The sequence below is a fragment of the Taudactylus pleione genome, unplaced genomic scaffold, assembly GCF_031769625.1.
Source record: "Taudactylus pleione unplaced genomic scaffold, aTauple2 ptg000207l, whole genome shotgun sequence".
In the NCBI taxonomy this organism is placed as follows: Eukaryota; Metazoa; Chordata; class Amphibia; order Anura; family Myobatrachidae; genus Taudactylus; species Taudactylus pleione.
The window spans coordinates 4,631,228-4,655,444 of record NW_028284609.1 but is presented as its reverse complement, the minus strand read 5'-3'; the positions used below and the strand labels follow the sequence as shown (position 1 = coordinate 4,655,444).

At 39.5% G+C, this 24,217-nt stretch overlaps 1 protein-coding gene across 5 annotated transcripts in view; it reads left to right on the top strand.

Annotated features, from left to right (window-relative positions):
* The window catches only part of LOC148517857 (monocarboxylate transporter 2-like), a 284,753-nt gene that overhangs the window by 98,480 nt on the left and 162,056 nt on the right, over positions 1–24,217 (top strand). Inside the window, exon 5 of one of the 5 annotated variants that reach the window (XM_088478122.1) lies at positions 12,443–12,489. The exons of the other annotated variants lie outside the window; for them this stretch is intronic. Within the exon in view, the coding sequence (XP_088334248.1) occupies positions 12,443–12,453 (11 nt within the window). The 3' untranslated portion in view covers positions 12,454–12,489. Of the gene's footprint in view, positions 1–12,442; positions 12,490–24,217 lie in introns of those variants that run through there. 5 annotated transcript variants of the gene reach the window in all.

The window sequence follows — 24,217 nt, the reverse complement described above, 5'->3', positions numbered from 1 at the left end:
TATGGTGCAATGCCATAGTACCCCCCCAGTGCACACAGTGCCCCCATGGTTCCCCAGTACACACAGTGTCCCATATTAGCCCCCAGTACACAGAGCACTGATATGTGTGCTGCTCTGTGCTGGCTGGGTCATTTGCACACTGCTGTGTGGCCACCATGGAGGAGGAGCGGGTCCTGCAGCACTTCTTCTGAACTGCGAGAAGCCCCAGGGAGGAAAGGTAGGGGGTGGGGCCATATGCTGTTGTCACATGTTGCAGTGGCCGGCCCAGTCACCAGACTGACATCTCCGGCCCACTGTCAGTCTGGTGACAGTGTGTGGCAGCGGCTGCTGATCAGAGAGGGGGCCGACCTGTGCCGCTGATACAGCTGCTGATACCGCCGCCACCAACAGTCTGCCCGCCGGTGCCCTCTCAACATGCACAGCTGGGCTGACTCTCCGGCCTCCGTTAATCACAACCCCACGGTGGCCGGCCTTTAAGTAACATGGCGTCACGTAAGCGACATCATGACATCCTCATACAGGCCCTGCCCGCAGTGTTCCTGGACTTGCGCATGCGCAGTTCGATGGCTTAAAAAATAAATAAATAACCGGGCATTAAAGTACATTTTGCGGGGCAGCGGGAGGCTTCATTAAAGATTGTGAGCCTCCCGCTATAATCGGGAGGGTAGGCAACCCTGGAATAAAATGATTATTGTAGTAGAACAGATTTAAAAATGTTCCTCATCTTTATTATCTGTGTGCCAGCTACAATATACCCTCCTTTACCACATGTGATTTATAGTCATAGTGAAAACAATTCTCATGTAATCTTTTGCATATGCAGTAAAGCAATGTCCTCATGGAAGCTTGCTTTCAGCAAATACTTACATAGCGAAACTCAGGTAAATATGAACTAATTATTCACTTGAAAGTTCAGTATATTGTACTTTAAATAAATGTCCTAGTTTTGTTCTTGCCAAACCCAATAAACAGTTTAAAATATGTTTAGCTGTACTGACTTATTCTTTTATTTCAACATAAAGTAAATTCTTTTAAAACTATGTCTGAATATTGAATCTAAGTATAAGAAAGTTGTTTAATAATTAAAATAAATGACAAGGATATAAACTGTATATCATTTGCAATAGTTACTTATGTGCATTGTATAATAAATTGTGTTGTGCAGAATAAATCACAATTTGTTTATCACTTGTTGTTAAATATAGTATACATTGTGCAAAATTAACGCATTCATATTATAATATTTGTCATTTTTGAGTGTTGTAAACTATATATATCATCATTCATGTCAGTGGTTCTCAGCCCTATACTAATAGGACACTGACAGGTAATGTTTTCTGCTGCTCTTCCAGGGGAATAGATGAGTTATTGATTATTATATCAAAGTGATACTTTCGCAAGACTTGCACAGTTGTGCCTAGAGGACAGGGTTGAGAACTGCATGTTTATGTTACAATGCTATAAACTGTATTAGATTAATGTAACAGTGTAATCCATTCTGTATTTTTTTGAGTTTATCATAATAATTTATTAAAATGATATTGGTCAGATATGGACTGATGAATTTTAAATTGAATATTTCACTTCACAAAACAATGGTATTTCATTACTTTGTTACACAAATTTATTTGCATATTGAGTTGTTTTGGTGTATTCCTTTTCCACTTACTTTACCGACATACAGTATTTCCTAACTGCAATAATGTGGACTGAAGTAGGTATTATAATAAAATGCCTTTAACTAAATTAAATCAAGAAGACTGTAAATGGAGTCAGGCTTACTGGTTTGTCTATGTATAGTGACAGCACTATGATTCTTCTTTTTTATGGTAGGAGGTATCAGTACAAAGTAAATCATTTGTCTTGAACATAAATGGTATGTTGTATAGACTTCAACATAGCAATTTGGAATTTTTATGACATGCAAGGACTGATGTTGCCGTGCATAAATCAATCTATAAAATACCAAATAAGCAAATTAAAAGTAAAATGAATTGTATATGCATATTGTTTTTATTTGTGTATTCTAATTATTTTGACCAACAATATGATCTGGCTGATTGCATAGATTGAAAACTAAGACTAATGAGATTAAGTAAATTTTAGTGGGTGCACAACACAATTGGGTATCTCTATAGTGAAAAACATTCAAAGTATGAGGGAGGACAACCAAGGTGTTTACCATAGATAAAAAGCACAGGTAAAAAATAAATGAGTTAACTTGTAGCAATAAAAGTGGTATGAGCATACCCTAGTGCATTAGCATCCAATAGTAACACATACCGTAGACAACTAATAAATGCATTAGTTTCAGATGAGTTAGATTTCAGCATCATTTAATTTAGTTACATGCTTCCAAGCTGCAGCTGATATCATGCAATTATGTCTATTATTATTATTATACTTTATTTTTATAAAGTTCTGCAGCACCTTACAAATGAGCAAACCAAGAAAACAGTGACTTATAGTACAAAACAATGCAGGACAAGGACAAAGTTTATAAACATTGTTGAATCCATGATTATAATAAGCAGCAGGGTGGCAGCAACCAAGGGTTAGGTGCTATTGTAGGTAATATATTATAGTTTACTTTAGGGAATGGAGAAGCACATGAGGGAAGAGGGTCCTGCTCATGACAGTTTACAGTCTAAAGGGGAGGAGCAGATTGGGTGAGGGCTTTGTAAGTGAGTGTGAGAAGCTTTAATTGGGTTCTGAAAGGGAAAGGTGCCAGTGTAGGACTTGCAGGAGTGGGAAGACAGATGTAGTAACAAGAGACGAGAGGAAAATTACCAGGGGAGCAGCATTGAGGACAGATTAGAGTGGGGAGAGGAGGGGGTTAGGGAGGCCAGATAGAAAGAGGTTACAGTACTGGAGACAACCAGTGAGTGTATGAGGCTCTTAGTTGCCTCTAGGATGAGAAATATTTCTGATGGAAATGACAGGACTGCAAGAGGTACTGAATGTGTGGTTTGAAGGAGAAAGATGAGGTTATGTGGGAGGGTGGGAAGATGATCAGCTCAGTCTTAGACATGTTAAGTTTAAGAAAGTGCTGGGACATCCAGGAAGAGATAGCAGAGAGATTGTTGGAGATATGAGTGAGGAGAGAGGTCAGGAGAGGAGAGGTAGAACTGAGTGTCATCATCAGAGAGATGATATTGGAGGCCAAAAGAGCTGACTTAGAGAGGACATATAGATTAGGAGAGTTCCCAGAAAAGAACTTTGGGGGACACCTACTGTTAGTAGAAGTGGGGGGATGTGGAGTCATGAGAGGAGACTGAAGAAGAGTGGTCAGAAAGGTAGGTGGATAGCCGAAAGAGTGCAGTATAATGCAGAATGAGGAAGTAAAGGATTTGCAGGAAGGGAGGGTGGTTCACAGTGTCAAAAGCAGCAGAGAGGTCAAAAAGAGCAGAGAGTAGTGGCCCTTGAATTTCATGAGCACAGTTACAGTGGTGTGGAGAGGACCCAAGCCAGACTTAAATGGGTCAAGCAGGAAGAGGGAGGAAATAAAAGTGGTAAGGCTGTTGTAGACAATACGCTCAAGGAGTTTGGAGGCAAATGGGAGGAGTGAAATGGGGCCTTACCAATATGGAATGTGATTTTTATAGGAACATTTACAGGTAATGTCTAAAATGATCTTCCAACCACACTGACAAACTGTAGTTAGCCACTTGCCTAGTTAGCCACTTGCTCAAATGTTGTCAGGACTTAAATCTGCTTTTCCCTTTGCTTGGCATGCCTCTCAATTGAAATACCTTGGAGTTGTCATTACTAGAGACCTTGGTCATTTGTTTGAAGCTAATTTGACTCCCCTTTTAGCCAAAATATGTTCAGATTTGCGATCTTGGAGAGCTAGACCTTTTTCATGATTCAGGAGGTTAGGCATTTTAAAAATGAATTCTCTACCAAAGATTCTGTATCTTCTGCAAACTTTATTTATTAGGATACCCCAGCAATGTCTGAAACTAGATCTGCTCTACAGGACAAAGCATAGAGGTGGTCTCTGGCTCCCCAATATTCAGGGGTACTACTACGCATGTTCCCTAACAAATTATGCTTCCTGCATAATTCCAGAATTCTGGAATGTTCTACAACTGATACTCCAAAGCAAAGGGTTCAGATAGAAAAACAGGTATTAAATATCCCCATTTCCATAGTTCCATGGCTCCCTTTCCCCCAGCTCTTCCCATCCTACCATTGGCGATATGCTATCTTGTTAGAGGTCTCTATGAAATAATCCCTCTATCTTGTTTACGACTTCTCCGTACTTGTCTTTCTTATCGAATGTTAATTTTCTTCCTGGGTTGAACCTCAAAGCTTTTCGTTACTGGTTAGATGTGGGCCTCTTTTGAGTCAGCCAGCTGGTGAGTGAGGGCAAAATTGCGTCATTTGCTGATATACAGAGCAAATGGAATTTACCTCGGGGAGAATACTGGCAATACCTACAGGTGCACCACTTCCTCCACTCGCTTGGCTCCTCCGATACCCCTCATGCCACTCTAACGCCTTTCGAACTCCTATGTGCTGGTCCCTCGGCCCCCTCTCATACTATTTTGCTGATATATAATTTTCTTTCAGAAGATGTGAGTCTCCTTCTACTACATTTCACTAGAACTTGGATCTGGAGTTTGGTGGGGAACGCCCCTGGCAACCCCTTCACATATGGTGGCAATGTACTCATCTCCACCCATTTTGGTCGGAGGTTCTTAAACTTTCTGCTATTATTATAGAAGAACCGGTTCCTTCTGACCCGTTGTTTTGGTTATTCCACTTGTCCCCCGCCCCTACATCGAGATATAAAAATTCCTATTGTGTCACCTAAACAACGCTGCTAAGTCAGTCATCCCGGTAAGGTGGCGCTCCTCCTCTCCTCCCATGGTTAGGGACTGCTTTACTAAAATCAACTTCTACATGAACATGGAAGATATTTTATCTTCTGTGGAAGGGAACTATGCAGTTTTCAGGGATACTTGATTCCGCTGGATGGATTTCAAGGACTCAGGTACCTATAGGGATATTATCGCATCTCACTTCTCCTAATACCTCCTTACAGTCTGTAGATCCTTCTGGGTCCTTGGTCCCCTGGTTTCGGCACTGATTTGGTTCTCTTGTACTTTGCAGGTCTCATTTTTCTTTCTCTTATGTTTTCTATGGGATTCGGAGCTGTTCCCTTTCTCCTTTTTTCTTTATTTTCCTCCCACCCCTCTTTTTTTCTCTTTTCTTCTGCACTTGTCTCTCTTTCTTTTCTTTAACTTAACAAGTTTTTTTTCTTTCCTTTTCTAGCATTATTAGTATTATTAGGTTTTTTTTGCAATAGTTTTGTTTTGACTTATTTTGAGACAATTTTTTAGGATTTTGTAATTATATATATATATATATATATCTAGATGTCTCTATTTTCTATGTGTCTGTAGACTGTAATATATACAGCCAAATTGTTGTTTTTATTAATTTGTTTATTATAAACTAGGGATGTGCAGGCTCGGTTCTACTCGGTTCCGTTCGGTTCTTTTTACCGAATCTTATTGGCTATCCAAAACTCGTGACAGCTGAAACCCAATAAGATCCGGTAAAAAGAACCGAACGGAACCGAGTAGAACCGAGCCTGCACATCCCTATTATAAACTAGTAAAAATTTATTTGCACTAAAAAGTGGTAGACTTATTCCTATACATTGCAAGCATTTAAATAGAGAGGGCTAAAATTATAATAAAATTAAACATGCATTATTAGATTTTTTTTAATGAAAACCTAAATGTAGACTTCTAGGGGATATTTACTAAAGGGAGAGTTTTTAGAATTGGAGATGTTGCCCATAGCAACCAATCAAATTCTACTTTACATTTATCTAGCACCTTCTAGAAGATAATAGTTAAAATCTGATTGGTTGATATGGTCACTTCTAACATCTCTAACTTTAGTAAATATACCTCATAGTTTTTTCCAGTTTTGTAAAGGTGGCTTAATGCTGAAGTAAGAACTACTAATTATTTATTTGTAGTGCTTAGAAAAATAGGAAATGTTACATTTGCTTTTAGACCATGTTATTAAAAATAAAACATTTTTTGACCAATTTACTAAAATTTAATTTGACATCTTAGATGGAACAAAAGACTAATGGAAAATAATACTGTATGTATTCTGAAGAAATAATTTGTGTTGGTGGGATTCAGGGGTAATAGGCAACACCAAAGGGTACCCTATACCTGCAGCCTAAGGAGATATAATGGTTTCCCCAACCCTTAAGGTACAAGTTGAAATACAAGAAGATGGTGCTGAAAGGGTACAAACATAAAACATGCATCTATGACACAGAACTGTTATTAGGCATTCCCTTACTCATTCTTTTAGAGAGAGCACATATGCATGTATCTGGGAGGAGCCACAAGGATGTCACAGATTAATAAAGTAGAACTGGTAACCTCAGAAAAAATAATCAGATGTTTATAACATACGAATAAAACAAACAGGTTTAAAATTAATTATTTATTTATCACTATAACAGACAGTCAGTATGCAGCTAAGTGCACCTCAAGCCATAGAAGTGGAACCCAGGGATCCAGTTGCACTGCACACCCTGCACCCATTATAAATACACATATGATATACTTCTTCTACTACCTAGACTAAATATAGTTAAATATTAACATAGGGTGATTGGTATCAGTGAAACAAAAGTACATTCATAAAAGGATTATTCTTATGCTATATATGGTTCCTTCTCAAATTCGTATTTTTATCACATTTAAAATGAGAGAAATAAAAAAAATATAGTGTAACAGAATCAATAAATATTCAAGTTAGGCACAACCAGTCTGACTGAAAGCTGAAAGTGTCTCAAATAATTCAAAAACATCCCTTAGTAAAAAGGGGCAAGTCCAAGATCCCAAATGTCAACTCCAAACAATAAAAATGTATACTCCATTTTGGGTATGTTTTTGCTATTGTATTATGATGAAAAACTAGAGATTAGCGATTTGGTTTTAAATCTGATCTTCCTGGCAAATTCAGATCTCAGGATGAGGCAAAACATAATCTATTATAGACACAGATTCCCATGAAAAATCATGTTTTGCCTATTTCTGAGATTAAACTTGGCGAGAAGATCAGAGTCAAAACCAAAGTGCTCCTCATATAAAATCATGTCTCTAGTGTGTCCAGAAAAGGAGTCACTCATTTTTATTTTATGTATCCATCTCATCTCTAACTGTGCAGTCTTTTTCTATGTAATTTGCTCTCCATCTTGATGTAATATTTTCTATCACCGATTTTTTATTTTATGAAGCATTCCTTACTCTACACATTGTTTGGCTCAGATAAGTAATGGACCCCACAGAAGTGTCATGTTTGGGGATCTAAAGCCCAAATGAAGTCTCCATCAATCACAAGAACAAATCCTTTCTAAAATAATATTGAGAAAATTGGGCTGACTCTGATTGGGAATGTAAATATTAACTATTGTAAATAATTGGTTAAAGACAGTACATTTGACAAGCAGACACCTCCCCTCCTCCAACTACTGCAACCAAATTTCAAAAAGGATAAAAATCAGGTGATGGCAGCCAGGGGCTACCAAATACATCTGTAGCATTGAACCCTTTACAAATGTTTCCTCCACAGAAGGCCAATTTGTGGCTAATGAATCCCACCCTACCAAGGTTCCACACCTTTCAAAGAATATTCTCTTTCTGGGAGAAGTAAAGGAGTTGACAGATCACATAATGAGGTCTGTCGCCTGTCTGACTTTTCGGGTGCAGAGCCCAATGAGCTTTGTCGAATTCAATATCTTACTAAGGGTATAATTGAGGATGTGGCCAGGAACAGCCTCAGAAAGACCCCGTACCCATATATGTTGTTGCAATGGCCACGATTATTAAGGTAATCCAGTTTTACTTGCATGGCCCTCATGGCAGTGATTTGTTGCATGATAGTGCTACTTAGTTGCCTAAGGAGATCATCAGACTTGTGTTTTTCCTCTTCCAAGGTAGAGACTCTCGCATCAAGATGTGTCAGATCCACATCAACATTTGTGAGTTGAGACTGTACAGATTCTTGTAGTCAAGACTCAAGGTCTTGCATATTTTCTTTAGAAAGAAGGGTTTGGACATTGTTGAGAATGTCACTAATTTCATTGTGAAGTTGAAGAACCAAAGTGGTTAAATCAGTTGCCGGTGCTGCCTGCTCCATTGGTACTGGAGAGGCAGGAGCCAACAGAGGAGAGGGCGTAGTGCACTCTGGTCAGGGTGTGGTTTTCAGAAAAGAGTAGAGATCAGAACGAGGGGACTGGACTATTTGAATGGTCTTTTGTAATCTCCCTTATGCTATTTTTTACCCTTCTTCATTGGAAAATCTTTATAAAAGATTCCACGGAAGTAATTAGCATGGCTAGGACAAAGGCTAGCAGAGGTTACGTGCCCCCATTAAGTAGCCTTACATATTGCAACTGTCACATGGCACCAGAGAGGGACAAGGATAGTTGTGGGCTAACGGTAAACATTGCAGGCAGTTCAGAAATGATAAATGGAGTACACAAGAATTAAGAAAGACACAATTAATTAAGCTGACCCCACAAGGTGAGAAAGCAGGTAAGAGCCACTGAGGGGATCTGTGTTGTGTTTAGTGAAAACATCTATGTGCCTGTGCCTGTACACTAAAATAGGATGGGTCCACAACTGTGAAAACAGCATTCAGCTAAGACAGAGTCCCACATATAGTAGCACCAGAACAGTTAGTTATTAGTAGCTACATATTACACATACATTCATAATACATACATATTAAGAGAGCCTTCATGTAGGCTAGCAGGTTAGGGAGAGAAGAGACACCTATGCAGGCTATGGTAAGTAATATGAGAGCAATAGGCTTCTATGGATGAAGGTGGTGAGTCAGGAGTGTGGAAAGGGTAAGGAGACTTGATACAGAGACAACCACTCCAGCCTTTAATCAGTTGGATTTCAAAGTATCAAGCCCTCCATGGGCAATAACTGCAGCTACAATAGGTGCAATACAGTAGGTTTAGGTGAGCAAGGCAGCACTGCTATGGCAGGAAGCAGGACTCATCAGGACCCAGCAGGCTGTAGCTTCCTATGTGGTGGAAAGAGCAGGTGCAGGAGTCATCAGCAGAGTCCCCAGGAAAGAGTCAGAGAGAGGATGTGACATTGAGAGCCGCAGGTGAAGAGGCAACTGGACTAAGGAGGCAGCAGCAAAAGACCAAATCTTGTAAACTGCAGCAAGTCTCAGGCAGCTCCAACACAAGCAACAGGGGCAGCTGGGACTCACAGGAGTTCTGACAGCCACAGTACCAGAGTAGTGGGTCTGAGCTCCAGTTGAGAGCAGCAAATGGTAGGAGGAGATTAACCAAGGAAATATAGGTGGTAGCAGCAGGAGGGGGTTCCTGTAGCAGCAGCGTGGACAATCCGCCTGGAAGCCTTCTCACTTCAGGCACTGGCTTTGGTGGTGGTGTAAACCCAAAGCTGTGGGATGGTCTAGCAGGGAGAATACCCATCAGGAACGGCTCCTCAGTGAACCAGTTCAGTAGCCGGTAAATGGCAACTGGCAAAAGTGGAACTGTTCAAAAACAAGTTGCTTAGCATTTGTGAGGCCACAGCCACATGTAGTTGTGTATACTCAGTATGGCTGACAGGTCATGCCTCTCAAGTATAATTCTTTAATGGGGCAGCAAGGGTTTATTTGAACTTGTTTCCCTTCACCTTCTAGTATGTGGATAGGCTTTGAGTTATCATATATTTATATATATAGTAACAATGGAGACTGTATTAAGTATTAATTCTACAAACAGTAACGTTAGGAAAGAGAATGGTGTTGATTTTGCTATGACCCAGATTATACACATTAATTTCATCTAATTTCATTTTGTGAGATCATATAGTTTATAGTTTATGGAATTTTGTGGTATACAGTAGCTATGTTAATGGAGTTTGAAAGTTAAATCTACAGTATAGTTATATTACACAGATTATTTGTAAGAAAATATGGTACAGTTAAAACTGTGTTGTGATTTTATTAGATTTTATGGAGTACAGAGTTGTTTGTTCAGTGTTTGTAGCATATGGAAACCTGTGGTTTTGAGATATCATATATTGTTATGTGATTAGGATTAAGTGTGTGGTAAAACTCAAAATGGTGCTTGACAAGCTTGTAATGGACACTTAGTGGGAGATTGAATAAAGCTTGGAGAGAGATAAAATTATGAGGGATAAAGCACCAACCAATTAGCTCCTAACTGTCATTTTTCAAACACAGCCTGTAACATGACAGTTAGGAGCTGATTGGTTGGTGCTTTATCTTTCACAATTTTATCTCTCTCCACACATACACAAGACACATAGACACAAACAGACACACATATATATGAAACAGGCAAATAATGTAATGTATTGTATTACTCTGTATGCTAATAGATTAAAGTACAGTTACCTACTCTCCCGGAATGGTGTATCACCACATTACCAGCACCTCCCACTACTGCAATGCTGATCTCGCTGCCTCTTTCCAGAGGGGGCAGCCCAAAGGTTGGCAAGTATAGCTTGAAGGAAATGTGATGATGTGTTATTCACTGTTTTATATTATTTTTTATTAACTTTTGCTTTCAAGAGTATATACAGTAGAATACTTTCAATGAAGCCACATCTTGCTTGTAATCTTTTCTGAAATAAGCATCTATGATTTGTTTATGTGTGTGATATGAATATAATATTGTATGACTGAATAGCGGTATACAGGGCCATAACTAGGGGTGTGCGAGCAGCATGATCGCAGCGCTCTGTGGTCATGCCGCTCGCCACCACCACTCTCCAACAGCTCCTGCATCTAGCTAGAAGGGTGCCTGTAACATCACTCTGCTGCCAGAATCTTTGCAGTAATGCAGCCTGGAGCATCCTTACGACGCTCCAAATGGTCACAACGCTGCGCTTACAGCACCCTGGAGCACCCTGAGGATACTCCAGGCATTGCTGTAATCACCTGCTGCCAGCACTGGGTACAGGCCACGCCCCCCTCCACGTGACATCATATGGAGGGGGCATGGCCTGAACTAGGCGCCCGGGAGCGCTAGCTACAGCACTGGTGGTATATGTGTATAAGTAGCTAGAAAGTTACTATACTGCATGTATTGTGTGTATGATTGTACACACATCTCATTTCTAAGATATTTCCTCTAATCTAAATAAATAGTATATAGTAACTATAAATACTTCTACCACAGAGTTAATTTAGAATACAAAAATTATATTCCTTGGGTTAAGCAGTAACTAGCTTTGTGAGTAGTTAATTAATTATATTAGTTAGAAGTAGTTATTAAATAGAAATTATATTTCCCTGACTATTAATTCCTCCGTGTGGATTAGCACATCCTTTAACACAAGTCTACTAAAACAATGTTTATTTCCCATTAGTCAGATTTCCAGTAGGGAAATATTATCTGCAGTTAAATGTTTGTTTTTTTGCACAAATCATTGAGAGGATTTTCGTTAATGACAATTGCAGCTAGATTGATAAACAATGAAAAGCTGCACTATGAATTCCTATTAAAAACTTAATTAGATAAAGTATGTACATACTATAATATAGACTATAAATACTACTTAGTCTGGCTAGTTTCAAGGCTATAAATAGTAACTTGAATGATTAGTTTATAGGGTACTGTAAATAGCAATTTATCTGACTAATATAAAGGACGGAATGATCCATTCTGTAATGAAATTACATCCTCACCAATATCATTAGGGGCAAATGTACTATAAGGTTACTACTATTAAAATTAATAAAATTAATAATATATATCCTCTGCTATTTTCTTCTCCTTTAGCACTTTTGCCTTTCCAGACCTCTATTATCTTGCCGTATCTCCCCACCTTTTTATTTTCTTACAATTCTCTTTCGTCCTCTCTTCCCCACTCCTACTCTGCAGCTTTCTTAATAGATACAAAGGGGTAAGTTAGCAGATATAATTAGTGATTTTTATGATCGCAAACCAAGACCATTTTGTGATTTTATTTCACTAATGATCATTTTCATAAATAAAATAAGAGAAACTAAGAAAAGTCCTCTAATTAGTAATGAGATTATTTCAATATTAATACATTTTCTAATAAATCCTAAATATATGTAAAGGGTGACTCTTTAATAATAGTCTAAGGAATAAGTGCAAATTGTGTAAAAACAATAGTTAGTATTTGTTACATAAAATGTTACCAATAAATTAAAGTATAGGAAACATGTTAATTTATAGTGAATATGGAATAATGTGATCATAAATTAATTTATAGTGAATATGGAATAATGTGATCATGCAATGAAAAATATTACTGTGTTAATGGTGAAAATTTTCCTTTTATAATGGAAAAAATATTACCAATATTAAAATGACTAACATTAATATTTTATTGCCTCTTTCAATCCTCTTTCATTTCATTTTCCACTGTAGCTCTCCATTAACCCAAGCAAGGGAAGATTATTATGGTGTCATAGCAGTAAACTGAATACAAGATGGTTACTGGCACACTTCCTGATCCTGTAGTGGGCATGATGCAACTTATGCCAACCAATGTATCATACATCTACAGCCGTCCTTTCAAGCAATAAATATATAAAACAAGTGTGTGGGTGTAAATCAGTGTTGAATGTAGGACAGTGAGATAAACACAATACTGAAATGCACATAGGGATGGAACTAGGTAACAAAGAGATAGATGTATCAAAACTTGGAGAGAGATAAATTGGAGAGAGACAAAGTACCATCTAATCAGCTCCTAGCTGTACATTTTTAAAAACAGCCTGTAAAATGGCAGTTAGATGTTAATTAATTGGTACATTATCTCTCCACTTTATCTCTTTCCAAATTTTGATACATCTACCCCAAAGTCTTGAAACTATGGTTTAGATTTGGAAACTTGACCAGAACCAGTAATAACGGAGAGAGAAAGTGAGGTTTGGTCATGACTTATGATAGGGCAAGGGAAAAGGACTGTCATCAACTTTAGCAGGTTGATTCTAGACACATAAGTGATATAGGAGAATCTGGAGTTTTGGACATTTCCAGAAAGTGGCATTTGTTTCATTTATATGTGGTGTCTCCAGCTTCCACAGAGACACTGTTGGTTCAGTTGGAACACCCTTGAAACACGAGTTGACCATATAACCAGGATATATATGGTTCAAACGATGAGAGGACTTGTCATGACTGGTTTTGAGCTGTGTCCTAGATCTGGTGTGTGTACCCAGTATATCAACTTAAATATGTGGTTGCAGTTTAGACTTAGCTACAGGGATTAGAGTATGGGTATGTCTTGAGAGCAGAAGCTGGGCAGGAGTTAGCAGTTCCTCTTTAGGGGTATTCTTCAGGTTAAGTAACACCATGAACAAACCTGAGCCTTCTTGAAAGCACTTTTCCAGTTTAAGTGTTTGACAGAGTGAACTACCCTTTTGGTCAGTCCATTGTAATATGGATAAAAAAGCACTGCTGGTGATTTCTTGATGTCCTAAATTTTATTGAAGTCCTGAATATCATTGTTCATTAATTGCATGGCAATATCCATGAGGAGTTGCTGTGGGATGCCATGCACAGAAAAGTGTCTCTTCAACTTGTTGTTGACTCCTGAGCTTGTTATGTGAGGAAAGTAGTCAATTTAAACCTACCAGAGTATGACTCAACCAGCACCAAGAACTCTTCCCCCTCCAATCAAAGATGTCAGCTGTAATGATGGACTTTGGCATGATAAGCTTGAAAAGCATTGCAGGGGGATCAATCAGAGACCCCATGGAGGTCCAATACAGAACATCCTTAGCCCACCATTTTATTGCCTCACAGCCTTGGTGTCCTTGATGGATCTGTTGAGCTCCTTCAAATACCTTCATGACAACACATCAAATTACAATGCAATTTCATCATCTGTAACATCGGACTGAGGCAAATTAACTCAGTAGAGTGCATCACATGAAGTTCTGTCCTACACTTGTACATTCACATCTCTAAATGATATATTTGCAACTTTAGTGCTCTAGAAGCAAAAGCACCTGGTTTGTTACACTGCATGCAAACAGATGCAAACAGCAAAGAGACAGTGCTGGGAAGCATCTTCAGAGAGTAACACTGGAAGATGTAAATCAAAGAACAGGAGCACAGAGCTGTTTCTCAGCATGGATTTCAGTCAGGAAACTGCAGGATCATTATGCCCTGTCCAGCACCACACACTTTCCATATGTAAGTGCTGATGGAGTGGAGCAGTCACTTCACTGTAGTATGGCAGGAACTTGGACAGGTAGTTAATTATGCCCATGAAACACTGAAAACTGAGCTTGTCTAAAGAAGTGGCCATTTGTATTGCCAATATTTCAGAAGCATCTAGTCTGACACCTTCAGAAGTTAGGAGGTGACCCACTTAGGGGACCTGGGAGACCCAGAAGTGACACATGTGTCATGCAGAATGTTCAGTGATATATGCAATGCAGAATAGAATGAAGGTCAAGGCTACGTGTCACCAAATTTTGGGTTGCATTAATAAAAAGCTAGTAAAAAATACATTTGTTGGCTTTTAGGCTTGTCTCTCATTCATATATAGATCCCACAGTCAATCCTGTCCCTGATCAGGACATTTGTAATTATGCCATATTACCTTTAGTAACCTAGCGGTTATCACCATTGAAGTCAATGGTGAGAACCGTTCATTGGCTGAGAGAGGCGGAGGCTTGCCTCTCTCAGCCAATGATTGCTCAGCCCATGCATTTTAGAAATCATTGGCTTAGAGAGACGTGAAATGCCATGGCTGAGCTGTCATTCAGGAAATACCATCCTCAGAGGATGGTACTAATGTCACTTTTTGGTTTTGTGAATACGTGGATGCCTACATGGAGACTAGAACATGTACAGGGATTGTAGATGAGTATGTGTGAGTGTAATAAAGTTATACTGTCATGGTGTGTGTCGTCTCTTTATTTTAATATTTCTTTTGCAGGTGAACTAGAAGTACCAGTGGGCCAATAATGCCCTGCATTCTGGTACTTGTGGTTCTCCAAGTGCCAGCATGAGGGGGAGGCTTGCAGAGACTTCTAGTTCTACTTTAAAAAACAATGTTATTTATTCTATTTTTATACACAATCAACCTGGTACCAACGGGCAGTGGTGCCAGGGATAGCCCCGGGCTATCAGCCCAGGCCTGGGGTGCTCTGGAGAGGGGTGACCCCTTTATTGGGGGGTCCTAACCCCCAGAGATCCACAGCCTGGTCTGACTAGCGGTCAGGTATAATACTTTGGCCACGGGACCCGGTGAAAGGGTACCATGTATGTGGCATTACACCCCCGCTAGAAATAGGCCGGTGCTGGTTGTGCAAAATACGGGGGAACCCCTACATCTTTTGTCCCCCATATTTTCACAACTAGGACCGGATCAAAAAAGGCCGGTAGTGGTTGTGCTTTTAGGGGGGAGCCACGTAATTTTTTAAATAAAATGTAACACTTGCCACATTTTTACACACAGAAGCATGCGCAGATCTCACTGATCTGTGCATGCTTCTGTGACATTCACAACTGCTCATGCTAAAATTGCCAGCAAGTAGCAGGTCTATTTTTTTGGGGATTTGATGTTCGATTTGGAGTTTGATTCATGTTCAATTTCAAATCGAATATTAGTAAATCAGGAGTTTCTATGTTGGTCTATGTAAAAGCACCAATATTCAATTTTGATTGGGATTTGACTGGGATTCAGTTTTATGTTCATTTTTTATTCGATTTTGCCTTTAGTAAATCTCCAAATGCAAAATCAAACAAAATCAAAATCGAACTTTGATAAATATACCCCTAGGTGTTTGAGAACACTTCTGTAAATAACTGTCAGCTCAGAGTTTAAACTCATATTACCAACCATTACTTTCTGGGGTACACACTGGAATAACAAATCAGCTGTCTGACTGACAGGCCAACTGAAATAACGATTTGCTAAGGCTATGCACAAACGATATTGTATACACACACTTACCAACTGTCCACATAACCAAGGGCACCGACAGCCGCGCCAGACCCAGTGGAAGAAGGGGGTATGGCCTAATTGTGGGGAGGCGTGGCCACGCCCCTTTCGGAAAAAAAATTGCAGCTGGGAAGGGGGGCACTGTGAGCCCCCCAGCCTGATGCATAGCGAGTGGGGGGCACGATCAGTGGGATCACTCCCCCCACAGGCATAGGAGACTGCTGTTGCTGCTACTTAGCAGCCGTGAGCAGTCTCCCAGTGCAGCCCAGCACACAGCAGCGTGTACTGGGCTGCTTTGATTTAAGATGGAGGGGGTGGAGCCGGACCTGAGCCCCTCCAGCAAGCCTGGGCCTGGGTATTTAGCACCTGCTCCCCCCTTCTTGGCACCCCTGCACATAATATGTATGGCCAGAAACATCATTTGTCAGTTGTACAAAGGATATATTGTCCATTATAGATATGTTTCACTGGGGCGTGAGAACCTTTTTATTTTCTAGTGCTGATTTTCTGTAAATGACTCTGCAGAGGATGGGGCAACAACTGGCCTGCAGCCAAACTCTACATTTGATTGTTCACAGGGCTAAACAAACTGAGGCCAGTAATTACATTAAACAGTTTACAATGCAAAACAAAGCAAAATAGCACATTTCCAAATGTAATAAAAAATTTAAACTGTTGATGCAAATTACATCTCTTTGAATTGGCATTCATGCATCTAACCACTGTAATTGGTTTTGCATAAATTACTCCAGGTGTGAAATATAGTGAGTGGCAATGCAACGTAACTGCCATGCCAATGGTATAAGCCAGTCTTTAAATGAAAGATACTGATAAGTTTAATACAGCATAACTCAATGTTTTTATAATATCACATAGGGCAGCACAACGCTATTGTTTTGCATATAATGTTATTATCTATCATTTCAACACAATAACACAGAGGCAGGGCCGGCTCTAGGGGTGTTCGACCAGTGCGGTCGCACAGGGGCGCCACCTGTAGACGGCGGCACCCCTCCCCAGCATCCCGATTTCAGTGGGACAGTACCGTTCCGCCATTCTACCCGCGGGCCGAAGTGGCCCATGGGTGGTCAAATCGGGGGGCTGAAACCCCAGAGAGTGAATGGATGCGCGCAGCAACCATTCACTGACAGCAGAGGGCTGGGGGAAGCCCAGCCAGTGACGGAGTGCTGGGCTTTACCCCCAGCCTGACGTTACTTGGAGGCAAGCCTCTAAAAATGTCATACAGGGGGCGTGGCCTATGGTAATTAGGCCAAGAGCCGGCACAGGGTGCTCAGAACCCTGGAGCCGGCCCTGCACATAGGATAACATTCCAGCTCCCCAGCCAACCAGGGCACTCTATTAATCAAGCTTAAACTTTCACTCCATGATTGTGTGACTTTCTTCTGAGTGCTTCATTTTCTTGACACTGTCCAAAATCATACTGTACAGTACTTGATTTCTGACAAAGTGGACCTTAGTTTTGTATATGTGGTAGAGATTTTATTCTGTAACTGCAAATGGGGTAGGTAGGTAGGTAGGTATTGATTTCAATGATTTAATATTCTCTGAGAAGCATTGCTTAAAATGGTGGCACTATACAAATAAAGAACATTAATCTGCAATATTTCTCCATGTAGAGCTGAAAAGTACTTGTGTGAATCTGAAAACATGTGAGAGAAACCCTGTATCTACATAGCTTATAATGGAAGTGAAATGTTATAAAAACTCTTATATTTAAGCTGCATTAACACACACTCATACCTCCCAACTGTCCCGGATTTGGCAGGACTGTCCCTCTTTTTGGACACAGTCTTATTGTTTCACTAGTGGGCCACAGTTAAACAGTAAAAGAGAGATGCTAGAGGTCAAGGCCATTAAGAGCCGTCCCTGACCCGATAGAATGGGGTGTGGCCTAAACTGCGCAAATCCAGGGGGGGCGTGGTCAGTGTGATCCCGCCACCCCACATGCAGAGGAGACTGCTGCTGCTCATTTGGTACTGTTGTACTATCTTCTTGCTGTACACTGAACCCAGAGAACAACGTGTCGCCACCTGTTTGGAATTTTTGCTGCTGCTGTTGCTGCTAGATTGGTTTGTGAGCTCACATCAAGACTATCTGTTTCCCATGGTGGTGCTGGTACAGGGCATATACACTTGGAGATTGTGCTCTGCGTGTATTCTCGCTAAATAATTATCTTCATACAAGCCAAATATTATACTGGTAATTTGGGACATGTGCAAGTACACCATTTTTGGAGCTTATTTAACCATAAAGCAGCTTCAAGACTTTGATTAATCCATCACCTGTGGAAGGTTTTTATTGTGTATACAGACAGAGATTCCATTTACTGATCTGATTATTTTTTAACAGTGGTTTATAGAACACCTTATTTTTGATATTGGTACATATTTATGTGATAACTCTTATTGTTATATGATGTGTGATTTGTTTTTTATTAAATGTTGTGTAATTGTTTAGTAATTCATGTGTCTTAATTACATCATTCTGCCATTATAGGCACAACACCACTCTATTACTTGTATTCTGTTTACCTTTTTTGTTAGAAAGTTATTTTAGTGAGTGTCCACAAACTCATAATCAGGTTGCTGCAGATGATTTTACTACATTTTTTAATCATATTTCAGTATTTTTGTTCATTAACAGATTTTACCTATACGGTAATTCTATTCCCTTAAAGTATAATTGCACAGGGTGCTGCAGAGTGCTGAAACAAGTTAGTTAAAGGAGGTCTTTACACACAGGATACCCTATAAGCCTACTTTTGGACATTTATATGTTGCTTTAATCCATCAGCACTACTATTCTGTTACCACCTGAACCCGGCCAGCCAGAGGGACTGCAATTATACGGTACTTTAAGGGGATTTTTATTTCCTAATTGGTCCCGCAAGTGTGACACCTGTTCCAATTGGACTGATATACGTTTACTGGGCATACACTATGCTATTATCTGTCAGACATCTGTCCAATCTGGCTGGTAGGAATGAAAACCTGGTAATGTATGGAAGCAAATGATGCTCGACCATATGGTTCCAAACACTGGAAAATTAACAAAAACAATTGTTCAAATTGGTTAAATTCGTTTGACTTAACCAATTTCTCTGAATGACTATTTTTGTCTTTTTTCCAGTGTTTGTAAGCAAATGGTCCTGCACTTTGACATAAACTGTAATAACCTACAGATTTTTGCTTATTATTGTTTATTAAGTGTAGGTTTGAAAGGAGAATTCTATTTTAATGTATATTCAGGGCGTATTTATAATGGGTGTAAGGTGTGCACATGGGCCCCTGGGTCCAGGGGGGCCCACACCGCACACCCTGCACTCATACTAGTTATACTTACTTTTCTGCAGATTCTGGCATGCTGCTCTGAGAAGAAAAAGTCACTGGGAAAATGGCGGTGGCCATTTTCCCAGTGACTCACGCATGCGCAGAAAAGATGTCTCCGGGAAAAAGGCGCAGGCACCATTTTCCTGGAGACCCACATGAAGCCAGAATCTACTGCTCTGACAGAGAGGAGAGGGCCCAAACAGAGGCTGTACACGGGCCCCCTCCTTTATTAAAATGCCCCTGTGTATATTGTATGCTTTGAACAGATTGAGTGTTGTATTGTTGTTGATTCATTAACCTTTTCTTTTAAAAAGTAAAGCAGGACAATAAAGCAGAAAACACAATAATAGCAAAAATGCATTAACAGACATAAAAATGCAACTGTCCTTGTAACTGATTTCTACAATACATTTACATAAATAGTTTTGAAACAGCTAAAATTAATGCGAGCAACCGTTTTAAAATACTAAGGAATGATTTCTCCTTACAGTCTAAATAAAGCAAAGGCAAGATAAAAGAAAGTTGATTTGCAAGCAGTTTCTTTGTAGTTATATAGGGCATTCAAATTCAAAGCCTTTACTTTAATCATCAAGGTATTTTCACAGTTTGTACATTTGAAAGCATACTGTTAAGAAGTGAGTTTAACTTGATAGATTCAGTGTATTGCTGTCCCTGATTTAACCCCTTACAATAGATTTATAGGACCAATAATACAATATTTACAATCTGAAAGATTTAGTAAGTAAATACTTTATTGTATTTCCATTAATAATTGTTTTGTAAATACCATTTTCCTTTGAAGAGACACCAAAGGGCAGATTTACAAATAGACAAAAATCCATCACTTAATCTCATCCTCACATATTATTATTATTGCATAATGCTGCAACAGTAGGCATAGTCATGTGCCAAACTATTAGCAAGTAATGTCTCTTATTCCAGCTCATAGCATCAAACAGCGCTAAGATTGCGCAGCCCACAGTTCAAAGCCAGATTAAGACCCATGAATTCCTAGACTAGAAACCATTTTGGTGCCTCTTAGTCCGATCCATCCTTACCCTATTTATTTAACCTAAACATGCCCCAACATTATTTCTACTTTTTCTTCTTATAGTAAACATCCCTGGTACCTACTGGGCAGGAAATACAAAAACAAATTATTACTGTGCTAATATATAAATGCAATAAAATTTTGCAATCAATAGAGATTTTTAGCAAAATCATGGCCAAGGTTAGAGACCTACCCACCATATCCAGGTAACCTCTTTAGGGTAGGTCCCTAACATACTAGGGTTCAAATCCAGAGTGCAGGACCCCCCCAAACTAGCCCAGCTGAGCCGCCCCAGGGCACTGCCATAGTAAGAAAAGTGCAGTGTAAAGAGATTGTTAAGAGCAGCCACAGCTGCATATAAAGAATGAAAATAAAAAAGTGAAGTACATATATATTAAACAAACAGTGAAGGGTTAAAATGTGTTATGAAGGAAAATGTGTTATAATGCGGTGCCCTGAAACAAATCAACCAAAGCAATCCAGGGGGACCCACACCCCAAAAATGAACCAAGGTTGCACTACAGTATATAACTTGTAGGACTTACCTAGAATTGTGCCTAATACCAGTGTGCATATACATTACCAGACTCCATGCTTTTAAACCAATAATGAAGGGTGCTAGAGGCGTCTCCTTTCCCTCAGATGTGCAATAAAGCACATTAAATGGAGTATATGGGAAAAAATCCTGGTCTGCACACCCTGAATATATATAATGGGAGGTGCTACCTGATGAGACTAATTGTAGGCACAGAAACAGACAAATCTCAGGTGCACAACTCCGCCCCCACCATTCTCCCTCATTCCATCAGACTATCCCACAGCCTGCAATGTTTCAATCAGGCACTAAAAACCCACCAGTACATCACTTAACCATCTCACTAAGCAGTCTACATCACCTTCTTGCATCTTCCAGTTCTCCCACTCTTCCTTTCTGCCCTAAGTTTCCCTTACACTGGCTCAGTGTCTTCCATTTGTCTCCCTCTTACATTTAGACTGTAAGCTCCATTAGCAAGGCCTTCCTTCCTCCAGTTCTCATTACCTACATCTCATAAACACCAGCAACACTCTACACCTCATCTTAGAGCTCTGTGCCTCTAGACTCCACTCCTTAGTTGTTTTTGTTTTTTCTCTGACAACCTATACCTGTTTTCTGCACCCACTCTAATTGATACAAGGGTTGTAGTGCTATGTTATTTGTCTATTGTATTGTACTTTACTGTCTTATTGTTTTGCACTTTGTACAGCACTGCAGAGCACACGTGGCACCCTATAACTTTTTATATATAGTGACAAAAACACTGGAAAGTTTGTCAAGGGAAGATATACATGTCACAGGTTTTTAGCTACTGTCTGGTAGAGAGAAGCTGATTAGCATTCCTTGATTGCCAGGCCACCTGGAAGAGGCTGATAAAGGGTATGTCAATCTCTGTAGTTAGTCTCTCACTGCCTGGGGAACAGGTCAGAGGGCTGTTGAGAGACTCTGTGATTACAGAATTAAGTGCTGTACTAAATACTTCTGCTTTGTGAGAGGGACTTTAGGTCCTTTCACTCTGAGAGAGTAAATTATTTTCTATATTTTAGAGCCAGACAGACAACGATTTACTTTTATGTTTTGTTACTTTCTTGTGCTGCTACAACTAGCTGCAGATATTGGCCTTGGACTGGGGTACTACTATTTGGCTGCTACATGACAAGTGCCACCTTTAATTCATTTTCACCTTTAAAAAGTTCTCAATAAGTCATGAAAAAACTGCACATCATCACCACCACATATGCTTTTATGTCAGCATGTATGTCGACATTTCAGACCACTCTCAGTCCATTTTCAAGACAACCAACTTCACAGCAACCGCCTTTCACATGCAGCAGCCCATGACTCATTACTTACTGAGAAATTTTTAAAGGTGATAATTATTAAAGTGATTATATTTCATGTGGATTGGTGTGTGCCCTCTTTTTGAAATGGACTATTGTGGTTTTAGTCGTTTATGCTGAGACAGTACAAGACACTCCTATTGATGGACTTAAAGGAGGAGTGCATATATTAGAGATGTGCATGGACTCCCATGTTTTGGCTTTGGTTTGGCAAAGCTTTCATTTTTGGCAAAACCACCCTCAAGTGTTTTTGTTATGTTTTATTTTTTTGAATTTAGTTTTTGAATTACTTTAAAATTGATAATAACAGCTAATATCACGTAATTTGGGCCTGTTTTTATTCCTACATTATTATTAACATCGAAAATATTAATTTCTAATCATTTTAACCATCTCACTGCTTAGAATTTGGCTAAAGTAAGTGACAGAACAGCGGCACAAACACATGGCAGTTTAAAAGAATATACAGACAGGGTGGCAGTTTAATATAAACTGCTGTATATGATTCTATACTATAACATGTTTTCATTAAACAAGATCAGTGACTTGAGGCCAGCACAAGTAAATGGAACTGGAGAATTTAATTGAAGCCAGATAAAGGATTGATTACAGTACTAATATAACTAAAAAAATTCTAATCGAAGACATGGAAAATACTAATTAACGAGAAGCTTCCAAAATCCCAATGAGATTTTTAAAGTGGAAAGTGAATCTAAAGAGCAAATCACAGGCATCAGGATTCAAAGCAGAGTAACAGCCTAGTTGAAATTGATAATTAATTATTAATTATATGATGATATGATTTGATGATACTACTCTGTATCTGTGGAGAAGCTGCAGGAAACAGGGCTGATACACCTGGATAAGAAGCAGTGATGGATGGCATTGCAAGATACAAAAAAACATGACTGCTCCAGTAAAGTAAAGTAATATACACTGCCTTTAAACACATGATGGAATCGTCTTTGGTCAAGAATACGTTTTTTTTTAATGTCCCTTTATAGGTGAGAAATTGCTGTTCTGGTAAAGAGGTATTGAGATGGAATTTGGTAGTGGGGACACATAACCTCAACTGTTTAAAATCAGATTCAGACTGATGGCAGATATTGGATGCGATGTAATGCTAATATAGCCATCATGGCGTCAGTGATCCACTGTGCAACAGGATCGTGGCTGACATACTTGGTTCCTCTTGCAAATGATTGTTTCACAGTCAATTGTTGTTTCAAATTACAGTACTAATTCTCTTGGTCCCCTTCTGTGATGAAGACTCACCCCCTATAACAACAGCAGCCCTATTCTACATGAGAATCCTGGATAAGGAAAGTGTCATTTAACCATTGCAAATTGGATGCAGGAGGTTGATGATGAAGGTATTTGTGATGGAGAGTGCATGTGCTGGGATCTACCCTTGCTGGTAGTAGCTGATGATAGACTGCTTGATATTATTCTACAGGACTTTTAAAATTTTGCTGCAAATGACATACCAAGGAGGAGGTGCATAGATGGTTAATGTCCCTACATCTACTTACTTTGACCTCATGTAAGGTACAGATGGCTTGACAAATGTTGTCAGGGTTTGGGAAAAAATTATTCCACAAGACAGAGGTGGCTTTTTTGGTGTTATGTCCAGGCATGACAATGTCCTTCTTATTATTATTACTGGCAAGAACTGCTGCCACTGGTGGCTGACTTTCTTTGACACAAACATCCTCCTCCTGAATTTTATCAACTTGTTCTTATCCAGCACATTCATCATCAACATCCTCATTAGCGTCGGATACACAAATATCCCTCTCATCCTGATGCACTTCCACAGTAGCATCCTAAATATCTATGTCAACATTTACTTTTACTACTACTCATCCTCACATTTGCAGATGGTCCAGAAATGATGGAAGGAGGCTTTTCTATGATTATAGTGTCAGAAATGTCAGACTCACACATATCACTCGTATACACCC